The sequence below is a fragment of the Lissotriton helveticus genome, chromosome 3_2 (assembly GCF_964261635.1).
Source record: "Lissotriton helveticus chromosome 3_2, aLisHel1.1, whole genome shotgun sequence".
NCBI lineage: Eukaryota > Metazoa > Chordata > Amphibia > Caudata > Salamandridae > Lissotriton > Lissotriton helveticus.
Genome location: NC_136062.1, coordinates 127,943,687 through 127,966,057, shown reverse-complemented (window position 1 = coordinate 127,966,057; position 22,371 = coordinate 127,943,687). Strand labels below are relative to the sequence as shown.

Here is a 22,371-nt window from a genome sequence, read left to right as displayed (position 1 = left end):
CCCTACCATGATAAAATATGGGATACAGCTTGCATATTCTATCCGGAGAAAGATGCGTATGATGCAGATAATTGAAGTGCGTGAAGCGTATCCAAGTGTTCGGCCATATTGATTTAAGGGAGCTAAGATCTCTCTGCCAAGCAGAATCAGTCAACTCTATGGCCAACTTGTCCGCCCACCAATGTCTGATGGCATGGGAGGAACAATGAAAATAATCTTGTTTCAGTGTGTCATATAAAACTGGGGGTACTCCAGTGACTACTCCTGTTGAGGGACCATTAGTGTCTCCAGGTGTAAGGCAAGTAATTGAATTTCATTCATGAATTTGGGGTTATGTCCCAGCTGTCAGGAGAGGATTGCAATAATGATGAAGCTGTTTAACCTAAGAGGCGTTTTGTATCCACACACTCAAAAGAGGAAGTGGATGTAATTAGTATTTCAGTGCAGGTCACACCTACTGTGATAAAAAATGTTCTACATTTGTCCAATTAAATCAAGCAGAGTCTTGTGTAACCTTTCCCAAATCTCAATCCTCTCGCCAATGATTCTCAAACTAGAATCAGAGTCCCCGGCTGTATTGTTGGTTAATAACATTAAAATCCACAAAGGATAAGTTCTCATCTAAGCAAGACATCAACAGTTTGAACAACTGTCTAGCTATAATCCAACCCAACATCGATTCAAGTCTATGAAGGGTTGCAACAGAGACTAAAATCTCAGTCAGCAGAATATGATTTGGTGTAACACACTGCAGATTACTACTTCCTGGGAATGGCGAAGAGGCTACCTTCACTGTTCTTGGCCTGTGCAGTCCTCTCTCAAGTAGAAAGGTAGTTTGATGGTTATAGGATGGGCTATAGTATTCAAAGTAACAATGCTGCTTTTTTCAAACCTCTGACGACAGTGCCTTTCATGGAACCTAAATGAGAATCTTTTTGGTGTTTACTTTGCTTTCGTTACAGAGGGTTGGTTACTACTTGACCAATAATAGCCTCTTTTGAGATCCAAGTTTCTGTAAAACACAATATTTGAAAATTAGATTTTTTAAATGGTTTGTAGATTTATAAAGCTTGTTTTCTTTTTGAGAGTTACAGATTAGGCTGACTTGAATTTGGAAGGCGGTCGAGTAAGGTGAGCGGTGTTAGGGCTGTGCACGTTCAAACTTACTCTGTGGTAGAGATCATGTGGGCGAAGCCTCCAAGTAGGCTGGTGCCCTATGGATGGTTCCAGACTTGTATATGGTGCTGGTATTCCAGAAATGAGATCAGAGACTAGTATTAGCCAGGATCTCCTGGCAGAGAGATATAGGATGTCTGATGCTGTCACAGGGGGAAACGATCTATAAAGGCCATTAGTACTTTTGCTGCTGGTTGCAGTAGTGGTGCTCACAATCTCGAGTCATAGTTTCTGGCTATGGTATGTTTTGTAGCTATCCCTAGAGGTAAAGGGGCACAGAGCTGGGTAGGAGCTTAGGTCTCAAACCTGTGTCTTGATGGCGTGACATATGTTGTTAGATAGGTGGAGCTGACTCGTCGACACAGTGTGCTCATTACAGTTACTAGAATTTATGTTGGATGGCGGAGTTCAGCTCATGGTTAGAAGTAGATGCAGGGTTTGAAATGGATAAATAAAGTTGTTAAAAAAACTAAAAAGTTCATAAGGCTATCACAGTTCCTGGATACACTGGTTCTTTAGAAATGAACATATTTTAGAGGGTTAGACTACCATCATTTATATGCCTGAGGTGATCTAATTCTGAACTCAAATTATTACAGATTTCCATTAGTCCATTTTATTAAGTCGCTTTGGGATTTTCTTCCTGGTTTGACCAACATGCCTAATCTGGGATCCGTGCATCAGGGCCTAAATCCATAAATAACCTATCCATAAATAACCTGACCAGGTCTCTGGAGCAGTTTAGTAGGACACGTGGTTAGTCTTGTTTATCCAATCTGAGGTGCCAAAAAATAACCTGAGTTTTTTGGTGGATATTTTTTGATGCAGTGGTATTGAGATGTACATTTTCCAAGAGGACTGTGAATGCCTTTTGCAGAAGACTTCCGCACACCCAAGGGTATATTTTGTGGACTAAGAAGTGGTGCATTAAATACCGGTTCTGTGTTTACCATTCCATTGGACTCTTAAGGTCTCTCTGCTTCCTTACTAAAATGTGCTTCTATTTCAAATTCCTCTCCTCCCCTTCACTCCCAATGCCCGCTTTGCTCCTTATAATGCCACACTCCCTTTCTTGCCATTGCCTATTTCATGTCCCCCTCTCATCCTTCGTGCATTTTCCACCAAGCTCTCAACCTGTCACTCCATCACACCCAGTTTCTCCAACATATGTCACTTGCCAGTCCTTCTGCTTTCCCTCATCCTCCCATCTGCCAGAGGGTCACACCCACGTCATCACACCCATCTAACTCAGTTCATTTCTTTTAACACTTGAAAAACTTGTCTGGCCCTTACTTTGTGCTCCTTTCAAATGTATCTCAAATATGCTTTAAGATACATTTAGGGCTTTGGGGTGCTTTATCTGGGGTCCTTGCATCAGGGCCTAAATTCATAAATAACCTGACCAGGCCTCTGGGCGTTGTATATTATTTAAAGTTCAAATGTTTCAAAGAACTGAATTTCAGGAAACTTTTTAAAATAAAAATCACATTGATATTATTTGGGTTTGCGGCAAGTGTCTTAGGTTTTAAATTTTAATGATGTGGATAATTAAATATCTTTAAAAAATAAATGAAACCTCGAATCACAAAATCAAGTGATTGCATAATTTTCTTAACTTTTCACTATAATATCAGTCAGTCAGTCAGTTTATTCCACGTGTGCTTTAGGTTTCTAGCTGAAAACGAAACCAAGCAATGTTGCCCATAAGGATCATCACAGTGCTCAACTGTTATACCTGACATCCTTAGGGTGATCTTCCCCTGCGCCTTTTTCCTACACGTTTTGCATGCTGGCATTAGGACTCTTGAGCACTTTACCACCGCTAACCAATGCTGAAGTACATGTGCTTCTGCCCTAAACATGATGTCATTGGTGTACAACTGACTTGGTTATTTGTTGTACTGGTAAATCCATTGTAAAGTGGTATACCATATACCCAGGGCCTGTTCTTCAAATGCTACAAGTGGGCCTGCAGCACTGATCGTGCCACCGAAAGAAGTAGCCTTTTAAATCTGCCTCAGGCCCACCACCGCAGTGCCTGTGTGTGCAATTTACTGTCCGGAACTACAGACCCATCTCTCTCCTCCCTTTTGCAGCCAAAGGCACCGATAAGATCGTGAACAACCAGCTCACTAACTTCATAGAATCCAACTCGATCCTCAACACTTCTCAATCTGGATTCTGCAGCAACCACAGTACCGAAACAACCCTCCTAGCCACCACAGAACAAAATCTGCACTCTCCTTGACCAAGGCCACCCGGCAGCCCTCATTCTACTAGACCTCTCCGCAGCCTTCGACCCAGTCGCCCACCACATACTAGCCGCCAGACTCCACGAAGCCGGCATACAGGGAACTGCCCTAGACTGCATCCGCTCCTTCCTTGCCGGCCTAACTCAAAGAATCAGACTCCCACCCTTCCTTTACGAACCCACAGCGATCGGATGCAGAGTACCCCAAGGAGCCTCCCTGAGCCCGACGCTCTTCAACATCTACATGGACCTACTCGCAACAATCATCAAAAAACACGGACTCAGCATAGTATCCTACGCCGACGACACTCCGCTCATCCTCTCCCTCACCAAGGAGCCCATCACCACCAGTTTCTAGGAAGGAATGAATAATGAAGGACGTCACATCCTGAATGAGCGGCAACTGCCTGAAGCTTAACTCAGAGGAAACGAAAGTCTTTGTCCTCTGACCCACCCCCTCTGCTTGGGACCACACCTGGTGACCCCCTCCCACGGAAAACGCCTGCAACCCATACTCAACTCCTCCCTCACCATGAACTGATAGATCAAGGCCGTATCCTGCACGTGGTTTAACACCGTCCGCATACTCCACATGACCGTTAAATGGATCCCCCCGAATCCAGAAAGACCGTCACCCACACTCTCATAACCAGCAGACTGGACTACGGGAACACCCTCTACGCCGGAATCAACAAGTCTCTACTCCCACAAACTCCAGACCGTCCAGAACGCTGCACAGTGACTCGTCCAAAATATCCCACAACAAGACCACATCACACAGCACCTAGGACACCTCCACTGGCTCCGCGTCGAAAAAAAGTGACGTTCAAGCTGCTCACACATGCCTACAAAGCCCTCCACAACAAAGTAATCTCTTTCTACACCACCAAGAGGAACCTCCGCCGACCTTGCCCTGGCTGAAATACCATGCATCCGCAGATCCAGAACAGAAGGCAGATCCTTCCTACATCGTGGCCAAGCCTTGGAACAAACTCCCTCAGCATCAGGCGAACTCCCACACTGCAAGCATTCAGGAAGAGCCGCAAGACTTGTCTCTTCGGATGAACCGGAGGTGCCCGAAATCTCCCCTTCCCCCACAACTCCAACTCCTTGAGACCCTCTTAGGAGAGTAGTGCACTTTACAAATCCCCGATTGATTGACTTCCACTTGGGAGTTAAAACTACTTGCCAAGTCTTAAACTCTTCTTTAATTACATATAAGTCACCTCTAAGGTAGGCCCTAAGTAACCCAAATGGCAGGGGGCCATGTAAGTAAAAGGTAGGAAATGTACATGTAGGTTTTTGCATGTCCTGGTAGTAACAAACAGCCTACTTTGTTTTTCACTACTGTGAGGCCTACCCCTGTCATAGGCCAGCATTGGTAATTCCTTAATACACTTTTAGGCTGTAAATCATGTTCTGAGAGCGGTAGCTTTTTCAGGTTTCATATATTTTGAATAGTAATGATAAATCCGCCTTACTGGGGAAGGTGGATTTAACATTACAGTTTTAGAAATGCCACTTTAGAAAGTGGACTTTTCCCTGTACTTACTGCTCTTAGTGACTTACAGCCAGTCTCCAATACAGGTCTGGGTGACAACTGCACTTCCTGCATTCCCTCTAGACAGCCACAAACACCAGAAGCTGAGGCTCATCTGCAATCTGAGCACTCATCTGCATTCCGATGAGTCTTCCTGGGCAGCGAGAAATAGAAGGAGCTGACGCTGACACTTACACTTCAATAGGTAGTGCCCTGTTCACACACAAAGCACTGATTTAATCCCCTGGGGATTACTTTACAGACAGTACTGGGTTGAAAGGGATCCTTATGCACTTCAGTGAGCTGCTTTGAAGTTACAACCTACTTAAAAGGCACTTTTGGGTATAGGTACTGGGTCTCTGACCCCTGAAATCAGACACTTCTGGATCTTGAACTGAACCTCTGTCAGAAGGACTGCTGTGCTGCTTAAAAATGAGTCAACTGAACTGCTTTTCTGGAAGGACTGCTTTTCTGTTTGTTGTCCTGATGCCTGCTGCTCTCGGACTCTGATGAAGGAGAGCTGGAATCTGCCTCCGTCCAAGTGATCTCCAAGGGCTTACCTCCTGTTTTCTGAAGTCTCCAGGACAAAAAAAGCCTTCCTGCAATTCTGCTGGACTCTGCCTCCTGTGAGTCCTATCCTTGCACGAGGTGCCCTTCCAAGCTCTGGGCCTCAGAAGTGGGTTTTGCAGCTGTCTGCTTCAAAGCCAACACATCGCCACCAGAGCGCAAATCGAAACAGACGCTTCGCCGATGCAGAGGCGGTTCGACAACAGTAGTTTTACAGCATGCGCGGCCCGACAATGACACTGCGCGACAATGAAGCATTGCCTTCACTTCAGCAAAGCTCGACAATGATGCAGTGATCTGACTGCGTGTAAAATATCGAATCATCAAGCCCTCCCCATCAACACTTTGCTCCATCCAAGATACTTTTTAACCGGTCCTGTAGATGGCCAGCCCCTCCATTGCGATTGGCCTGAACTTTGGATTTGCACCGGTCCTTCGTGACCTCAAGTAACCATTTGGACCGCTAATGACGTATAAGAACCACTTTTGCAGTTAACCTTTAAAAATTCATATTTTGACTTCTACTGATTGAATTTTTGTTGTTTTGGTCTTATTTTACTCAGATAAATATTTTCAATTTTTCTAAACCTGTCTGGAGTTTCTTTGTTGGGTATTCATTGTATAAGTGTGTGTGTGTGTGTGTTGCTTTACACATTGCTTCTTTAGATAAGCCGGACTGCTCTGTGCCAAGGTACCAGTGAGTGAGCAAGGGGTCTCTTTTAGTGTATATCTAGCTTATACTGACTAGAGTGGTGGTCCCTACTTGTCCAGGGTGCATACCTCAACAAACCAGGAATTTCGTTTCTCACATCAACACACAAATCCTCTCAATCTTGCCTGTCTCACCCCAACGAAAGGAGGACAGAAAAGACTTGCTCTCTGCAATTTTCAACTAGCGGCTAAGCAATGTCATATACACTAAGTTTAGAAATACTCTTCTGAAAAAAGGAGATTTGTTTAAGCATAGGGAGAAACCTAGCAAGACATACTAATGATGAAATATGTTTCTTGAAATTGATAGCTAAACACTTACAATAATTTGTTATTCAACAGTTCTTGTATAAACATGGTCAAGTTAGCCTTAATGCTGGTCAACCTCATCTTGCTTGCAGAGAAACTGTATATATCAAGGCAAAAATTTAGTAAAGCTTTTTGCACTCTCGAACCAAAATCTGAAACAAACCTTGTGTCATATTTCTTTGCACAGTCTTCATAAAGTCAATAAATGCCTACAAATGGAAGGTGAAGGTAATGGTCTGCTAGGAATCAGGAGATCAAACTCTGCTCTAACATGCCTGATCAAAGATACAGTGCCACAGTAATGTCTGTAGAAGCAGAGTCTCTTTCATATTAGCGGAGTCTGATGTATATTAAGGCACCTACCTCTTTGTCAGATCTCTTCAAGTGGTTACTCCTATCTCGAAATGGAAATCCTGCCACAACCCATTCTTTCTGTATGAGACTTTGAAATCCAATGATTGTACGGAAATAAGGATCCAACATCACTTGAACAAGTGAGGCGACAATACAACTTAAATCACGTCCTTCCTCCTCTGTAGGATAGAAATAAAACACTTTAAAAAAGGACACCTGAAAAAACACAGGATGTATTTGTGAGAAGGTCTCTCTAATGAAGCAAATCCAACAAATGTTTCAGCGAAGAAAGTGAGTTTGTTCCTTTTAAGTGTGGCAAACATTAGTACCAACCAAATGTATTTGAAAAAAGCATCCAATCTTGGTGAGAGTAAGATATACAGAAATAGACTGATATATACATACAGACAGACGGATAGTTAGATGACTGGATATAATAGAGATATAAAAGGTCAGAGTGTTTTATAGCCCAATAATGACATTGAGGGATTGTGGTGATATAATAAACCTTAAGTCAGAGATGTCTTTGCTGAGCCACAATCCATGTTAGCTATTCTGTCTTTTTTAAATTGCACGTTCATTTCATTGACATTACCATGGACAAATCTATTAATTATTTATATATTTTTTTTTAGCAAGGCAAAACTATGAAAAGTGAAATAATAGACTGTCGATTATCGGTCTTGAGCAAAAAGAAGACAAACAGTTCATCACGATGAATAGGTGAAGCTTCAGTAGAGAAATGTTTCGCATACTAGAAAATGTATTCTCTCTGCTGAACTGAGAGTTTTTTTTAGGTCTAGCTTGATAGCGTAATGACCGAAAGACATTATCTGCTTTCATTAGTACTGCAAACAGTGGCTTAAACTCTACTCACATGCTGGTGATTAGGAGTACAGTACGAGTTACTTACCTTTGGTAACGATGTATCTGGTAGAGACAATTCTAGCCGTAGATTCCTTCACGTGGAATTACTACCAGGCGTGAGACTGGATCCGGAAACATTTTTGCCACAGCATCCCTGCGCGCCGGGGGCGGGACGAAATTACGCGACTCCACCCAGGCGGCATCCGCGCACGTGACGTCAGCGAGGTCACATGAGACCCGCCCCAGCGCGCCTACGTCGGTTTTCTTCTGAGAACTTTTCCGCACCACAAAGCGGAACCACCAGATAAAAAACTGTGGAAGCATGGAAACAGTGTGCGAAAAGCAGAACATTTGAAAAGAATCAGTGACTACCAACACCACCCACAGTAGTGTCACCCCGCAGAACTCAAGTCAGGGAAAGAAGAAGCAGCGAGCCGAGCCCTCCGCAACCACCCTGCCAGCACATAGACAGCCTCCCACCTCTAAGCCCGGGAGGCAAGGACCATGAGAAAGGACATGGTACACGTACGAAACCCACCACCCCAACCTGAGAAAGGAAGGGGACCAGTCCCAACACAGACATGGACAACAAACCTCCAAGCCACCCCAACATAAAGGGCAACCACCCACAAGGGACAAGGGCAAGACATGGCCGGATGACCCTTAATCAGAGGATAGCAATGGAAGGAAGGGAGGGAAGGGAGGACAAGGATAGAAAGCCCCCCCTCCCCCCCCAAAACTGGAGTAGCCAGAGCAGCAAGGCACCAAAACACTGGGAACCCATCCTCCTAAGAACCAAAAGAGGAATGAACTGCACCCAGACGAAGCCACCCGTCAAAAACCAAGAAGACACTCACGGGAGATACAGCCCACCACCGGGAGGCTAGTACCGAAGACCAACCTAAGGGTCCTCGCAGAATAGGTGAGGAAGGGCGGGCCGTGAAGGAATCTGCGACTAGAATCGTCTCTACCAGATACACCGTTACAGAAGGTAAGTAACTCGAACATCTGATAGAGACTACTAGCCGCAGATTCCTACACGTAGAATAGATACCCTAGCAATACCCCCTGGGAAGGAGGGTCTGCATAAGGGTCCCACCAACCAATACAGAACAGAGGGCCCCACCGGGAACCAGATCTTTGGACCAGGTAGAATCTCGTACCTGCCAGGCAAAGGGAACTCCCAAGCAGACCCCCAATGACCCCAAAGGATGCAAGAGGGAGAAGAAGGCTGAAGAGAAACCAAGGGCAAGGTCGGAGAGGCCGAAGCACTCCACTGCCCCAAAAGGCAACACAGCTTCCGCCCAATGCCAACACAGGAAGGGAGGAAGAAGAAGAAGCCTAAAAGACCCAAGGAAGTGAAGGAAAAGAAGGCAAACCCACTCCAGGTGGAGAACAACCTGCCAGCCAGAACAGCACAGGCAGTCAAAGCTGCCAGAAGCAAGAAAAACAGCCAGAGGCCCCAGGAAGGCAGGGTAGGCGGCGCCTGGCAAGGGAGAACATAGGATCATCCCAGATCTCAGAGCAGGAGCAGGGAGGAGGAGGAGATGCCCGGGCACACCCCTACGAGTTGCCGCGCACACTACCTCAAGGAGCAAAAGCAGCCTACACAAACGCCATGGAGAACAGGCATCCGAAGACGACCAGAACCTTCCAGCAGGGCGCAAGCTATATAACAGCTACTACTACCCCACCTAGGATACGATAAGTCCCAAAATATGGGGGCCCTCTTTGGAAGAACTTCCGCAGCAGAGAAAAAAACAAAAGAGCCACAGGGAAAAAAATACCCTGCGAAAGGCTTGACAAGCAGCCCAAGCAAGCAGAAGGCCTAATCTCAGGGCCATGTCTGCACAACAATTCCAACACACACACATAATCAACAAAAGGGCCGTCCAGCAGCTAACAATACCAAAGTCCCAAGGAAGGACGCAAATGGCCAAAAAACACACTCCACAGCCAGAACAACCGGCCTAAGAATGCCCAGAATCAACTTGACTCAGGAGTCACTGAGGAGGGGATGGAGGAGGAGGAGGACGGAGCCCTTCCAAGAGCCTCTGGATGGTGCAGTCGGCCGGGGCATGGAACAACAGGCTGCCATCAAACAGAAGGTCAATGTGTCGCTCCCGAATATTCTCAGGGAATACTCCATCCCGAAGCCAGGGCAGCGCTAGTCGAGGCAAACATGTTGCACCCCCAAGAGTCCAGCCAGCGGGCCCCTCGGGATGGCGAGTCAACAGCGGCGGCAGGGAGAGAAAAGCAGTCCGCAAAAGAGGACTGGAGTCAGATGGGTGGAGGGAAAGGTTACACAAAAGGGTAAACCCGGTGAATCACTGGGACCTGGGTACTAGACAGTATATATTGGGGTGGTCCCAGTACAATAGCATCAATAGTGTTAAACAAGGAGAACATTCAAATAAAATTCAATTGCAAAAGGCAAAGTTCAAACAAAACTTAGTGTTCCAGTGTTATTTAATCACACAGAAAATGATCGTCATTTCTTCAGATAAGCATTGAAGGGCATACATTTGTATATAAAGATATCCGCATTACAGTGCCCAAAGTGAGAAGTAGGATAGGGGAAGGCTGTGATTCAGGTGAGGTAGTGGGGTGGATCAAGTAAAAGATGGTGAAAAAAAAAATCACAAACCATTCTGGCATATATTCCTTATATGCCTGGAAAGCAGGAAATCAATTGCATATTCATGCAATTAGTAATATCCGTATAAAGTTGCCATGTAGTACAAGACTACACAGTAAAGTAAGTACTGTTGAAAGGACTGTCAACATTTCGACCCCTGTTGGTCTGTAGGTTTTTCAGGCCTTACTCCCAGGGTCTTCCTTAGGACAGTTGGTGTCAACGCAGAACGCAGCGGCCAGACTGACCCTTGACCTTCCACCTAGAACTGCCTCTGCCCCTACTTTGAAAAAACTCCACTGGCTCCCCATTCGTCAGAGAAGCCACTCCGAGATTCTGAGTCTGACACATGCCATCCTGTACAACACTGGCCCTATATATCTCAAAGAAATTTAATTGGTATATACCCAACAGACCTCTAAGAACCAGCAATAAATCATTTGTGGTCCAGCCTCGTGTCCGTACCTCCCAAAACGGCCACCACTCCTTACGGTGATAAGTTGCGCTATACAAAAACATTTGACTTGACTTGACTTGTGTGGGGTGGAGGGGCACCGTGAGTGAAAAAAGAGGGCCCTTTCACTAATCAATTATGGAGGATCAATGGGCTCTGTGGCTTTCAATGAAATGAAGACAAGAGTGAGATGACACTCAGGGTAATTATCAAAGGTTAAACTACAGGCAAATCATGGATCCGTCGTCATGGAGGTAACAAAATCCTGTATCTTTTAAGCCTCAGGAATCCCGAATTAATCAAGGAAGAAGGGACATCTAATCGCTAGAATCTCGGATGTGCTCCTGGAAAGGGATCCCTTTACAGGGGAACAGCAGAGATACTAGTGATTAGATCTCCCTTCTTCCTTGATTAATTCGGGATTCCTGATGCTCACTCTAGTGAGTACTTGGGCACTGTAATGTTGATATCTTTATATAAAAATGTATGCCCTTCAATGCTTATCTGAAGAAATGACGATCATTTTCAGTGTGATTAAATAACATTGGAACACTAAGTTTTGTTTGAACTTTGCCTTTTGAATTGAATTTTATTTCAATTTTCTCCTTGTTTAAAACTATTGATATTATTGTACTGGGACCACCCCAATATATAAGGGTGGAGGGAAAGGCATGCCAGGTCACACAGCGCCAGAGGTGCCGGTGAAGAACATGTTGAGGCACCGGGTCCCCTGAGGCAGGACGCCTCCAAGCCCCCGTCAAGGAAGAAAGGAGGGAACATTCAAAGGGAAGTAAGATTGTTGAGGACCTCCAATAGATGGTCCGCCGGAAAGTGAGTCACCGGGTCACCCATAAGCAGTATTCCCACAGCCGTGGATACCGCCTGAGCGGAGGCCGCACCCGCCTCCATAGGGCCCTGCGGCGGGGAAAGCAGCTCCTCCATGGGCGGCGGCGGCTGCAAACTAAGGCAGCCGTCCCCGAGGCCAAGCGGGACGGGCAAGGGCCAGACCTGGAAGTCAAAAGGAGCCGAAGAATGAGGGACCTGCCCCTCTCCTGACGAACACCTCTGCCTCAGGAAGGGCAGGGAGCCGCCCTTCGATGCCGGTGAAAAAGACACCACACGGCGACATGTCTCCGGGAAGGATGACTCCAATATACAGCCTGCCTCGGAGAAGGAGCGTCCGAAGACGAATCCGCGGTACGACCCCTGCGCGGAGCCGTAGAGTCCACGGCCTGAGACAGGGTGTCGGCACCATCCGGCGTCGCCGGACAAGGTTCCTCCAAGTCACCCTGCACCGGAGACCGGAGCTGGAGTCGAACCGACCCGACCCCCGTCGAGGTCGCCACCTGCGTGGGGGAACGAGATGGGCCTGGGAAGTGAACTGAAGCCTTCCACCAGCCGCAGCCCAGAATGAGGTGGAGATCGCTCTGCAACCCACGCGGCGGTGCCAGGGAAGAGCCAACCTCCGACTCGCCCTCCATCGAGGCAGCCATCTGTGGGGAGGGACGAGAGGAGCCCGGAGAGGGATCCTCACCCTGCCTCGACCCAGAGCGGGACGAGGAGGGCTCACCGACTCCTGTGGCTCCGCATGGTACAGCTGCTGCCGGCGCAGTAGCGGCTTCACCTTGGCCTTAGACAGGACCACCTTGTCAAAGGACCGCGAGGGGCTCGGGGATGGGACCCGAGCCCCGGTGACCTCCCGTAACACCACAGGGACTCCCGCAGGAGTTTGCGGTGAGGCAGAGACGCCGTTGCCTGGTGGAGGTGCCACAGAGGAGCCACACCTCAATAGCACCACATCCTCCTAGCCTGGATCCAAACCAGCCGGGGCTAACGGTGGCGATGCGGAGGGTTCAGCGCAAGGTGAGGGGTCCGCCGACACCCCAGGATGGGAAGGAGGGGGAGACGCCAGCGAGGCCTGCAAAGCCACCGCGTATGTCTCTATTTAAACTCTCGACACCCCAACACCGGGAAACAGTGGATACGACGACACGCGGGACGCACCGCCCGCGGAGAGTCCACGTCCCCAGCAGGCCGGAAACCAGCCCCTGGGGACAAACTGCGACACTTACCCACCGGGGAGCGACACTCGCATGACATCGGAGAAGGGTGAGGATGACGACTACAGCCGTACCTGAAGCAGTCCATCGAAGCAGACCGAGGGGAGGACGTCGACCTGGAGAGATGCGCAGAGAGAAGTTTCATGCGGCGCTCCCGCACCGACTTCGGCTTCAACTGTTGACAGGCCTCACAGTCAGTGGTGCCGTGATCCTCTCCCAAACACCACATACAAATGAGGTGTGGGTCCATCGCCGACATAAGACACCCACAAAATGTACAAGTTTTGAAGCCCGAAGGCATTCGTACACCGTTCCACCAAAGAAATGGAGAAAAAAGGGCCTGAAACGGGCCCGTAGCAAGGACCGGATCCGCGTTGCATGCAGAAAAGGAAAAAACTGACGTAGGCGTGCTGGGGAGGGTGTCATGTAACCTCGCTGACGTCACGTTCGCGGACGACGCCTGGACAGAGTCACGTGATGTCATCCCTCCCACATCGCGCAGGGATGCTGTGGCAAAAAAGTTTCCGGTTCTAGTCTCACGCCTGGGAGTAATCCTACGTGAAGGAATATGCGGCTAGTAGTCTATATCAGATAGTTTTGATTTGGTGCAAGTATGTGCCTCCACCAAAAAAGTGCACCCCCCTCCAGCAATGATTATTTTGTTCATCCAGCTTCATGAGCCAGCAGTGGTATGGCTGCCTAGAAAAGGATCACAAACACACCTTTCAGTGGCACACACATGGCCCTGTTAAAGTGTTTTCGATAAGTAGATAATTTACATTGTTTTTTTTTCTGCAAGCCGCACCTTCCCTTCCCATAATTAACTATAGACTTCAGCTGTAGTTGTGTGTTTGAGAGCAGTATAGGATACCCAGAGCTACAGTCGCCCACATGCATTTTCTTTTTTAGGTCTGCTTGGCAGCTTGGACCTTTTACTATTAATAACAAGCATTTGCAATGCAATAAATCTCGCATTTTCGAACCTTTGACCTATTGGAATTGTAAATGTCAATGCATTTTATTACTGAAGTTTTTTTTAAACATAAATAAAAGGCATTGTCATTTACAATGCCAATAGCTCAATACCTCGTAAATGCGAGACCTATTGCATTGCGAATGCTTGTTCAGTTTTCTCACTGTCTGTCTTATTTAGTTCCTCGAGCGCGAGGAGGCCCGTGCTGGATTTTTAAGCACTTTATACGTGTGCTGTAGTGACCGCTGGTCTAATGGACCTTATCAGTAGGACTGGTTTCATGGGCCAGAAGACAGTGGCGGTAAGAAAAATTCAAACAATATTTACATAGATTTCTCTTCTTTAAGGCTGAACCTCTCCTCTATATTTTCATCTCAAGCGTACACATGCTCACTAAGCCAGGGGGTGGATTGTTAAATGGATAAATATTATTGTGCACCCTGTGAGCTGAAGGGCTTCTAGGTGCACCCATGGTTTAGGAGTCGAGCTAGGGATTCGCCCAGGATCACATAGTTTGAGCAGGGACATTGTGATGCAGTCCTTTGCTCTTTATTTTAGAGATGACTGTTTTGAGAGCTATCACTGCTGTCACAAGGAGGGTGACCCTCCGCCCTCCATTCTTTTGGGACACCCAGTGACAGTTTTCCTATTAGTATAGATCAGAATCGTAGTCTGTTGCTGACCCAGCACTACAACTCCCAGAATGCAGAGCGTTATTGAAGGGAACGCCAGGGGCCCCCTGGTGATCCCATTCTTTGTGCTGCGTGGGTTTCAATGACCGTGGAGCTTGGAGGCACGAACGGGCAGTTACTGCCTGTGTTTCCGTGCTCAGCAGCTCACGCACTAACTCTACGGTGTTTAACATGAATGCATTCGCTGCAGACCTAAAACGCGCACTGAGGTAACGGGTTTTTAGGTACCCGTTTGGTGCCAGGGGATAACACCCGAAGACCTCTGAGTTCTCCCTGTTCCGGACCACAGAAACACGGAGTCTTCTAGTCGAGTCAGAGATCGAGTTTTATTGATAGCTACCAAGTAACAGGTGTCCTAGAAGCACGACAAACACGGGTCATGTGTTCTCAGGAGACTGTTCGTTTTTACAGAACCAGCCTTCTCCTTATATACAGAAATAATAGCTGCAAGCAAGAATTCTTGAGTTTACGATATGGCTATACACATATTTCTACAATAATACGAAAGAGCAAAGTCATGTAGGCAAGCCCGTATTTTAGATGTCCAATGCGTGATAGATTACTCAGCCAAGCCCGGAACTCCCATCAGATATCGATGAAACCCCCAATAAAGGAAGGCACCTCCTAGTCATAAAACTGGCCATAAACGGGGAACAGGACAGGTGTGTGTTTGTAGAAAGCATGGTTTGTATGTAGTGAATGGTTTGAGGAATGTTATGTATCGATGCTATCGCACTTGGCCACTGGGCGAGGGGCTGCCCAAACAGGTTTGGCTAAAGGCAATGGAGTCAGTTGGGACAGGTCAGGGGGAAGTCAGGGAAGGAGGACGAGTCCTTTTAGATCAAGCTCGACCTTTAATTGACTTATCATGAGGGCAAGACGTAAGATGGATGCCGTTCACAAAATGTAGTCTAAGGGGTTTGGACAGAAACTATGATTTGGGGGTGTTGGCGACCCTCGATTATGACGCAAATGCATGGGAATGATGCCCTAATCATTATCGGTTCGCTGACACCAAATTCGTCACGGTACGTTGATATTTTGTGAAACGGGTATTGGACCTCGACATCGGGATGACAACAGGGTCCAGATTTTCAGAACCATAGCACTCCTCCTGCGTCGGCCCCCGCGCAGATAAGCTCGAGCAGGGAAGGGCCCCAAGACTGAAAACACGGCGGCTTCGAGGCGCTTGAAGTTACCTGCAATCTAATCTCTATTCTCGAGTTGAGCGGGCCTGTGGTGTGGCTGCAGAATAAAGGGTGTTGGGAAAGAGTACAGGGAAAAGTAATCTAAATAATTAAGTTATACAATTACAATGTGCGTTGCGCCTAAAGCTCCGTGCGTCTACCTCGGTGTGGGTATGGTGAAGAGCCCTCTGCGCCTCCCTCCCCCAGGGCCTTTTATCTGCACAATGAACCAGGGAGCAAACCTGTTTGGAAAGATGATTTCACTGTGCAGCCCTAAGGGGGATTGCTGTGGAAACCTGTCCAGTCGAGGGAAGGAGCAAACGCTGCTGCTTCATTTCTCTTTAAATTCGATAACACATGGAGTTGAGGGGTGCAGACCATGGAGGTGGTGTGTGGTGGTGACAGACCGTTTCCCAGCACCATAGAAAAGCGCAGAATGGGGGGTGAGAGTTGTAAAGTCTGTCTGTATCATAGAGCACCCCAAAGAGCGACCCTTGACCCCACCAGGTAGGTCGCTCCCCCTCTGCACAGCACCGCCTGTGTCTCCCTGCCCAAGCTGCCGCTCCTGAGGAAGTTCGAGGCCCTACACCACCCGCAGGCTAACACCTGCGCCTCATCCCAGGTGGCCAGTTGTAGGTTTGTTCATCCTCTGTTTTATTGATTTTATTGTATTGCCTGTATTTTAATTGTTGTGTCTGTGACTGCTGTTGTCGGTCTTTCCCCGCTGCCTGTATGTGGTCCGTGCCCCTTTTTCTTCCCTCTGTTCCCCTCGCTGCCCCCGTGCCTCTCTGCCCATTCTGCCTTCTGTTCTTAGCTGCCCCTGTATTTCTGTGTTCTGTATTTGGCCTCTGTGCCACTCGTTTTTCCTGTATTTCTGTGCCACTCGTTTTTCCCTCTTTTTTGTGCCCCTTTTGCCTTCTGTTCCACTCGTTTTTTGTGCCCTTCTGCCTTCTGTGCGACTCGTTTTCCCCTCGTTTTTGTGCCCCATTTGCCTTCTGTTCCACTCGTTTGTGCCCGTCTGCCTTCTGTGCCACTCGTTTTTTCCCTCGTTTTAGTGCCCTTTTTGCCTTCTCTTCCACTCATTTTTTGTGCCCTTCTGCCCTCTGTTCCAACCGTTATACCCTCGTTTTTGTGCCCCTTTTGCCTTCTGTTCCACTTGTTTTTTGTGCCCTTCTGCACCACTCGTTATCCCCTTTATTTTTGTGCCCCTTTTGCCTTCTGTTCCACTCGTTTTTTGTGCCCTTCTGCCCTCTGTTCCACTCATTTTTTGTGCCCTTCTGCCCTCTATGCCACTCGTTTTCCCCTTGTTTTTGTGCCCCTTTCACATTCCGTTCCACTCGTTTGTGCCCTTCTCCCCTCTGTTCCACTCGTTTTTTGTGCCCTTTTGCCTTCTGTGCCACTCGTTTTCCCCTCGATTTTGTGCCCCTTTTTCCTTCTATTACCTTCGTTGTCCCTCACCGTCCTCGCTGCTGCGTCCCCTACGGCCCACCCCCCTGACGGCCCACTGTCCATTCGCTGCCCCCGCCTCCCAGCTGCTCCTCCCTCCCACCTCCCCATATATATGCCGGCGGCTGCGCACCAGCGCAGCTGGCGCGCCAAAAGCGTGCCTAAGGCAAGCCCGTCTGTGCCGTCCGAGCCTGGACCGCGCCCAGCGTCAGAACCCCAGGCCCCCCCACCCAACACGACAATCGCCGCCACTACGACGCCAGCACTCTGCACACTTTCAACTCCGGACAGAGCCAGACCTGCATCAAGGCGGCCCTGAAACGCACACACGGCCCCTTTACCTGCCGGAACAGCAGCTACACCTGCCTCAGAGCTGACTAACCACCCGCCAAGAAAGACCCCAACCACCTGCGATGCATACTACTGAACATCCGCTCCGCACGCAAGCATGCCGTCGAGCTCTGGGACCTGCTCGACACAACATCCCCGGACGTCGCCTTCCTGACAGAGACCTGGTTTAACGACTCCTCCGCACCCGCCATAGTCATAGCGATCCCAGACAGCTACAAGATTACCCGCAGAGAATCGCCATCGTCCACAAGAACAGCATCAGGGTCTCGACTAGCACCGACGACGCGCTCCACACGGACCCTAACTCCACCCACAGAGGCACCCTCGTCTACCGGCCCCCAGTTCAGCGCCTCCATCGCTGACTTGATCAGCACGCACGTGCTGACCTCCACCGACTATATCCTCCTCGGAGACCTGAACTTTCACCTTGAGAACAACATCGACAACAACTCCACAACCCTGATCGATAACCTCGCCAACCTCGGACTGAAGCAACTCTTCACAACGCCCACCCACCCTGCCGGGCACACGCTCAGTCCAGTCTTCTCCTCAAGCCTGTACGTCTCTGTCAGCCACACCACCAAACTCCTCTGAACCGACCACCGCTGCATCCACTTCGCCTTCCAGAAGCCCACCACACACCACCGCACCCAACAGATCCCCCGCCGCTGCTGGAGCAAAATCACAGAAAGACCAACTACACGCAAACCTCGCTCTCAGCCCACCCACCGAACCCTCAAACACCGACGACGCTGCCCACAGCCTTAGACGCTGGATCGAGGACTGCTCCAACACCCTCGCCCGCTGAAGATACCCCCCACAGAGACACCAGCAAGAGGGCCAGCTGGTTCACCCCAGAACTCCTAGCCTCCAAGCAAACCTGCCAGAAACTAGAGAAGAAATGGCACAGTGAACAAACTCCGGACAGCCATGCAGCACTCAAGGACGCCATCCGCAACCACTACCACCACATAAGAGCGGCCAAGAGGACCTCCTTCAAAGACCGCCTCGACAACAACGCACACAATAGCAAGGATCTCTTCAACATCTTGAAGGAACTCTCCAACCCCAGCTCCAACACCAATGACATCCCGCCGTCGCAAGCCCAGTACGACTCCCTCGCCACCTTCTTCCACCTCAAGATAGCAGACATCCACAACAGCTTCAACACGCAGAAAGCCCCAACAGACAGCAACACAACAGACCCTCCGCACACCATCGACCACGACCCCCTGCTAGCCTGGGCCAGCGTGAGCATCGATGACACCATCAAGACCATGAGCACAATCTACTACGGCTCTCTGTCAGACCCATTCTCGCACCACATCTTCAACAGAGCAAGCAGCTCCATCGCACCCCACCTGCGCAACATCATCAATCTCTACCTCGAGACCGCGACCTACTCAAAAAACCTAAGGAAGACCCAAGAGACCTCAACTTCCGGCCCATCTCTCTGCTCCCCTTCCCTGCCAAGGTCATCGAGAAAACCGCCAACAGACAGCTAACCCGATACCTCGAAGAAAACAGAATCCTGGACCCTTCCCAGTCAGGGTTCCGCAGCAACCACAGCACAGAGACTGCCCTCATCGCCACCACCGATGACATCAGGACCCTGCTGGTCAACAGCGAGACTGCAGCACTCATCCTCCTAGACCTCTCTGCCGCCTTCGACACCGTCTGCCCCGGCACACTACGAGCACGCCTCCACGCCGCAGGGTTCCGAGACCAGGCTCTTGATTGGACCACCTCTTTCCTCTCCAGCAGACCCCAGACCGTCCGCCTCCACCCATTCCGTTCCAAAGCCTCCGAGATCATCTGCGGAGTACCCCAGGGATCCTCCCTCAGCCCGACACTGTTCAACATTTACATGGTCCCGCTCGCACACGTAGCCCGACAGCACGACCTCAACATAATCTCCTACGCCGACGACACTCAGCTGATCCTCTCCCTCACCAAGGACCTTATCACCGCCAAAGCCAACCTCCATGAAGGAATGAAGGCCGTCGCCGACTGGATGAAGACCAGCCGTCTGAAGCTGAACTCGGACAAGACGGACGTCCTCATCCTCGGCTCCAATCCTTCAGCTTGGGACGACTCCTGGTGGCCGACGGCACTGGGGGCAGCCCCGACACCCACCGACCACGCACGTAACCTGGGAATCATCCTCGACTCAACGCTCTCAATGACCAAGCAAGTGAACGCTGTCTCCTCCTCCTGCTTCAAAACCCTCCGCAAGATCTACAGATGGATCCCGACAGATACAATAAAGTGTCACCCAGGCCCTCGTCAGCAGCAGACTCGGCTACGGAAACGCCCTCTAAGCGGGAGCCCCGACCAAGCTCATGAAACGACTACAACGCATCCAAAACGCCTCCGCACAACTGAGAAATCTGCACTGGTGCCCAATCAACAAGAAGATATCCTTCAAGCTCCTCATCAACGCACACTAGGCACTCCACAAGACCGGCCCAGCCTACCTCAACAGACGGCTCTCCTTCTACATCCACAACCTCCAGCTACCCTCGGCCGACCTCTCACTCGCCACCGTCCTGCGCATCCAAAGAACAACCACCTGTGGGAGATCCTTCTCCCACCTCGCCGGCAAGACATGGAACACCCTACCACTGAGCCTACGACAGACCCAAGACCTGCTGACCTTCAGGAGGATACTCAAGATCTGGCTGTTCGATCATTAGCCCCCCCACCCCCAAGCTCCTTGAGACCCTCGCGGGTATGTAGTGCGCCTTACAAATGATTGATTGATTGAAAAGTACAGACAAAAGGAGAGACTAAATGTGTCTGCTGTCAATACATCACAATTAATTGAAGGCACACAACCACTTCTGGCTCCCTACCTTCTCACCGACCCTTATAAGTGTCAAGACCTTCGGGAAACAGCACTCAAGTACAATTAGCTGGCTGAAGCACCCAGTCCAAACACGGTGGAAATACACATTTTGTAAACTATTCTCGTTTACCGAACGAGTGAGGTATGTTTGTTTCTAAAGAAGGCGGGGCATTCAAACTCATCAAGAGTAAATACCAAGTAGTAGCAAGTGCACACGAAGCATAAACGTCTACAGGCACAGAAGCCATCGAATTACACGGGCACAGCAGCCATCAGATTTATGCAATAAGGTACGCAGGGAAATCTTTAATCAACAACACTGTATGGCATGGTTTCAGGCAATACTGGACGTGGAAAAAATATACTCTGGGATCACACAAACTGGGAGCAGAAGACTGGGGAGTCACAAAGTGCAAAGCCACAAAGAGGGGAGTCTGATACTCATTCTGTGATCGAAGTTAACTTAAATTTTTTTTTTTTATGAAAAGCAGTGGGCAGCACGGGTAAATTAACAACAAGACATCAGCGGTTCTTTCATTTAGTTGCTTCCCTGTGAAATGGATCCAAAAATGAAACCAGCCACAGCGAGACATGTGGTTTCAAATATCGCGCTTGTATCTGGGCACGAGAATTGAAACCACATGGCAGCGGTGCGCGTAATAGACACCAATAGACCAAAGGGTGGAGCAATGCGCCCGCCTTTGGCCAATTGTGTGCTGTTTTTCATAAAAAGACGAACACAAAGGCCAAAAGCGTGGGGCAAAAGGAAAAGCACACGCACGAGCGTGTGCGATTCCTAGGTCCGTATTGAAACCCCCTACAAGAGGTGTGCGCTTCCACTACAAAGAGTACTTGTCTTGCACTTTTTGGTTAGTGGCAAAGCTTGCACTCAATATAGCAGGCTTGAGTTTGTTGTAGTGGCAAGCCAATGACCATGGCTAAAGGGCTGATCTGTTTATTAAAACCCGTTACAAAAAAGGAAATAGGCCTAAACTATTTACTATGAAAAGCATATGTTAATATAAATTAATTTAAGGGTGGATTCTTATGACTTTGTATTAAAGCCTGCAGATTTTGTATGAAATTTCACAGATTACCGAAATTGGGAAGTATTTTGGTATTGTTTACCATCTCTAGCAAACCCTGGGTATAGGAGATGTGCACCATGAGAATCCTTCTTAAGCCCTCCTGAAAGTGGTAGTATTTTGCCAACTGTAATTTTGCATGTATTTGTAATTGTGTGACTGTATGACTGATGGTTGCCCAGTGGGAAAGCTTACAGTCAGTACAGTATGCCTTTGTTGGTTATAGTGACAAGTCAGTAATAACACATATAGTTCTGATGGTTGAGCTAGGAAATGTCATGCTAGATTCCATAGATCAAGGATGTTTATTATGAAAAGGTATGACAAAAGCAGTTTGACTCATTTATTGTGAACTGCATTTGTAAAAACCAACAAGCCTCTAACAGTAGATTGCTATCACACTTTGCTAAAGGTTTTAGACCGGTACTGGCTGCATGGTATCTAACAGAGTACCAGAGTAGACATGACAAACCCTCTCTCAGTGCCCTACTGTAAAAGACTAACTTTGCAGTAAGGGGCTCTGTATCACTTGAAATTGTTACCAGAGAGCTATTTCACCCATTCGTCATTCTCAGACCTGTTAAATATGTTTGTGTTTCCTTCACGTTGGTGTCGACCTTCTACTTTCATATCACTAAGCCAGCACATACTATTACTGTATTTTTTAGGTTTCAATCAATACCATCTTTTTGAGTCTTGGCCGTTTACAAGTATCCCTCATTTGTCCTAATAACACCAACAATTCGAAAGAGGCCAGCCAATTTTCCTGTCAGCAAAAACGACACACAGACTTACCCAACTAAAGGTCTTCTACTAGACGGCTTTCACTTAATTGGTGGAAAATTGGACCGTGAATTAACAGATC

At 48.4% G+C, this 22,371-nt stretch overlaps 1 protein-coding gene across 1 annotated transcript in view; it reads right to left on the bottom strand.

Annotated features, from left to right (window-relative positions):
- MTMR10 (myotubularin related protein 10) overlaps nucleotides 1-22,371 on the bottom strand; it is a 434,430-nt gene that overhangs the window by 106,556 nt on the left and 305,503 nt on the right. Inside the window, exon 13 of the mRNA XM_078684918.1 lies at nucleotides 6,918-7,087. Within this exon, the coding sequence (XP_078541044.1) occupies nucleotides 6,918-7,087 (170 nt within the window). The remainder of the gene's footprint in view (nucleotides 1-6,917; nucleotides 7,088-22,371) is intronic.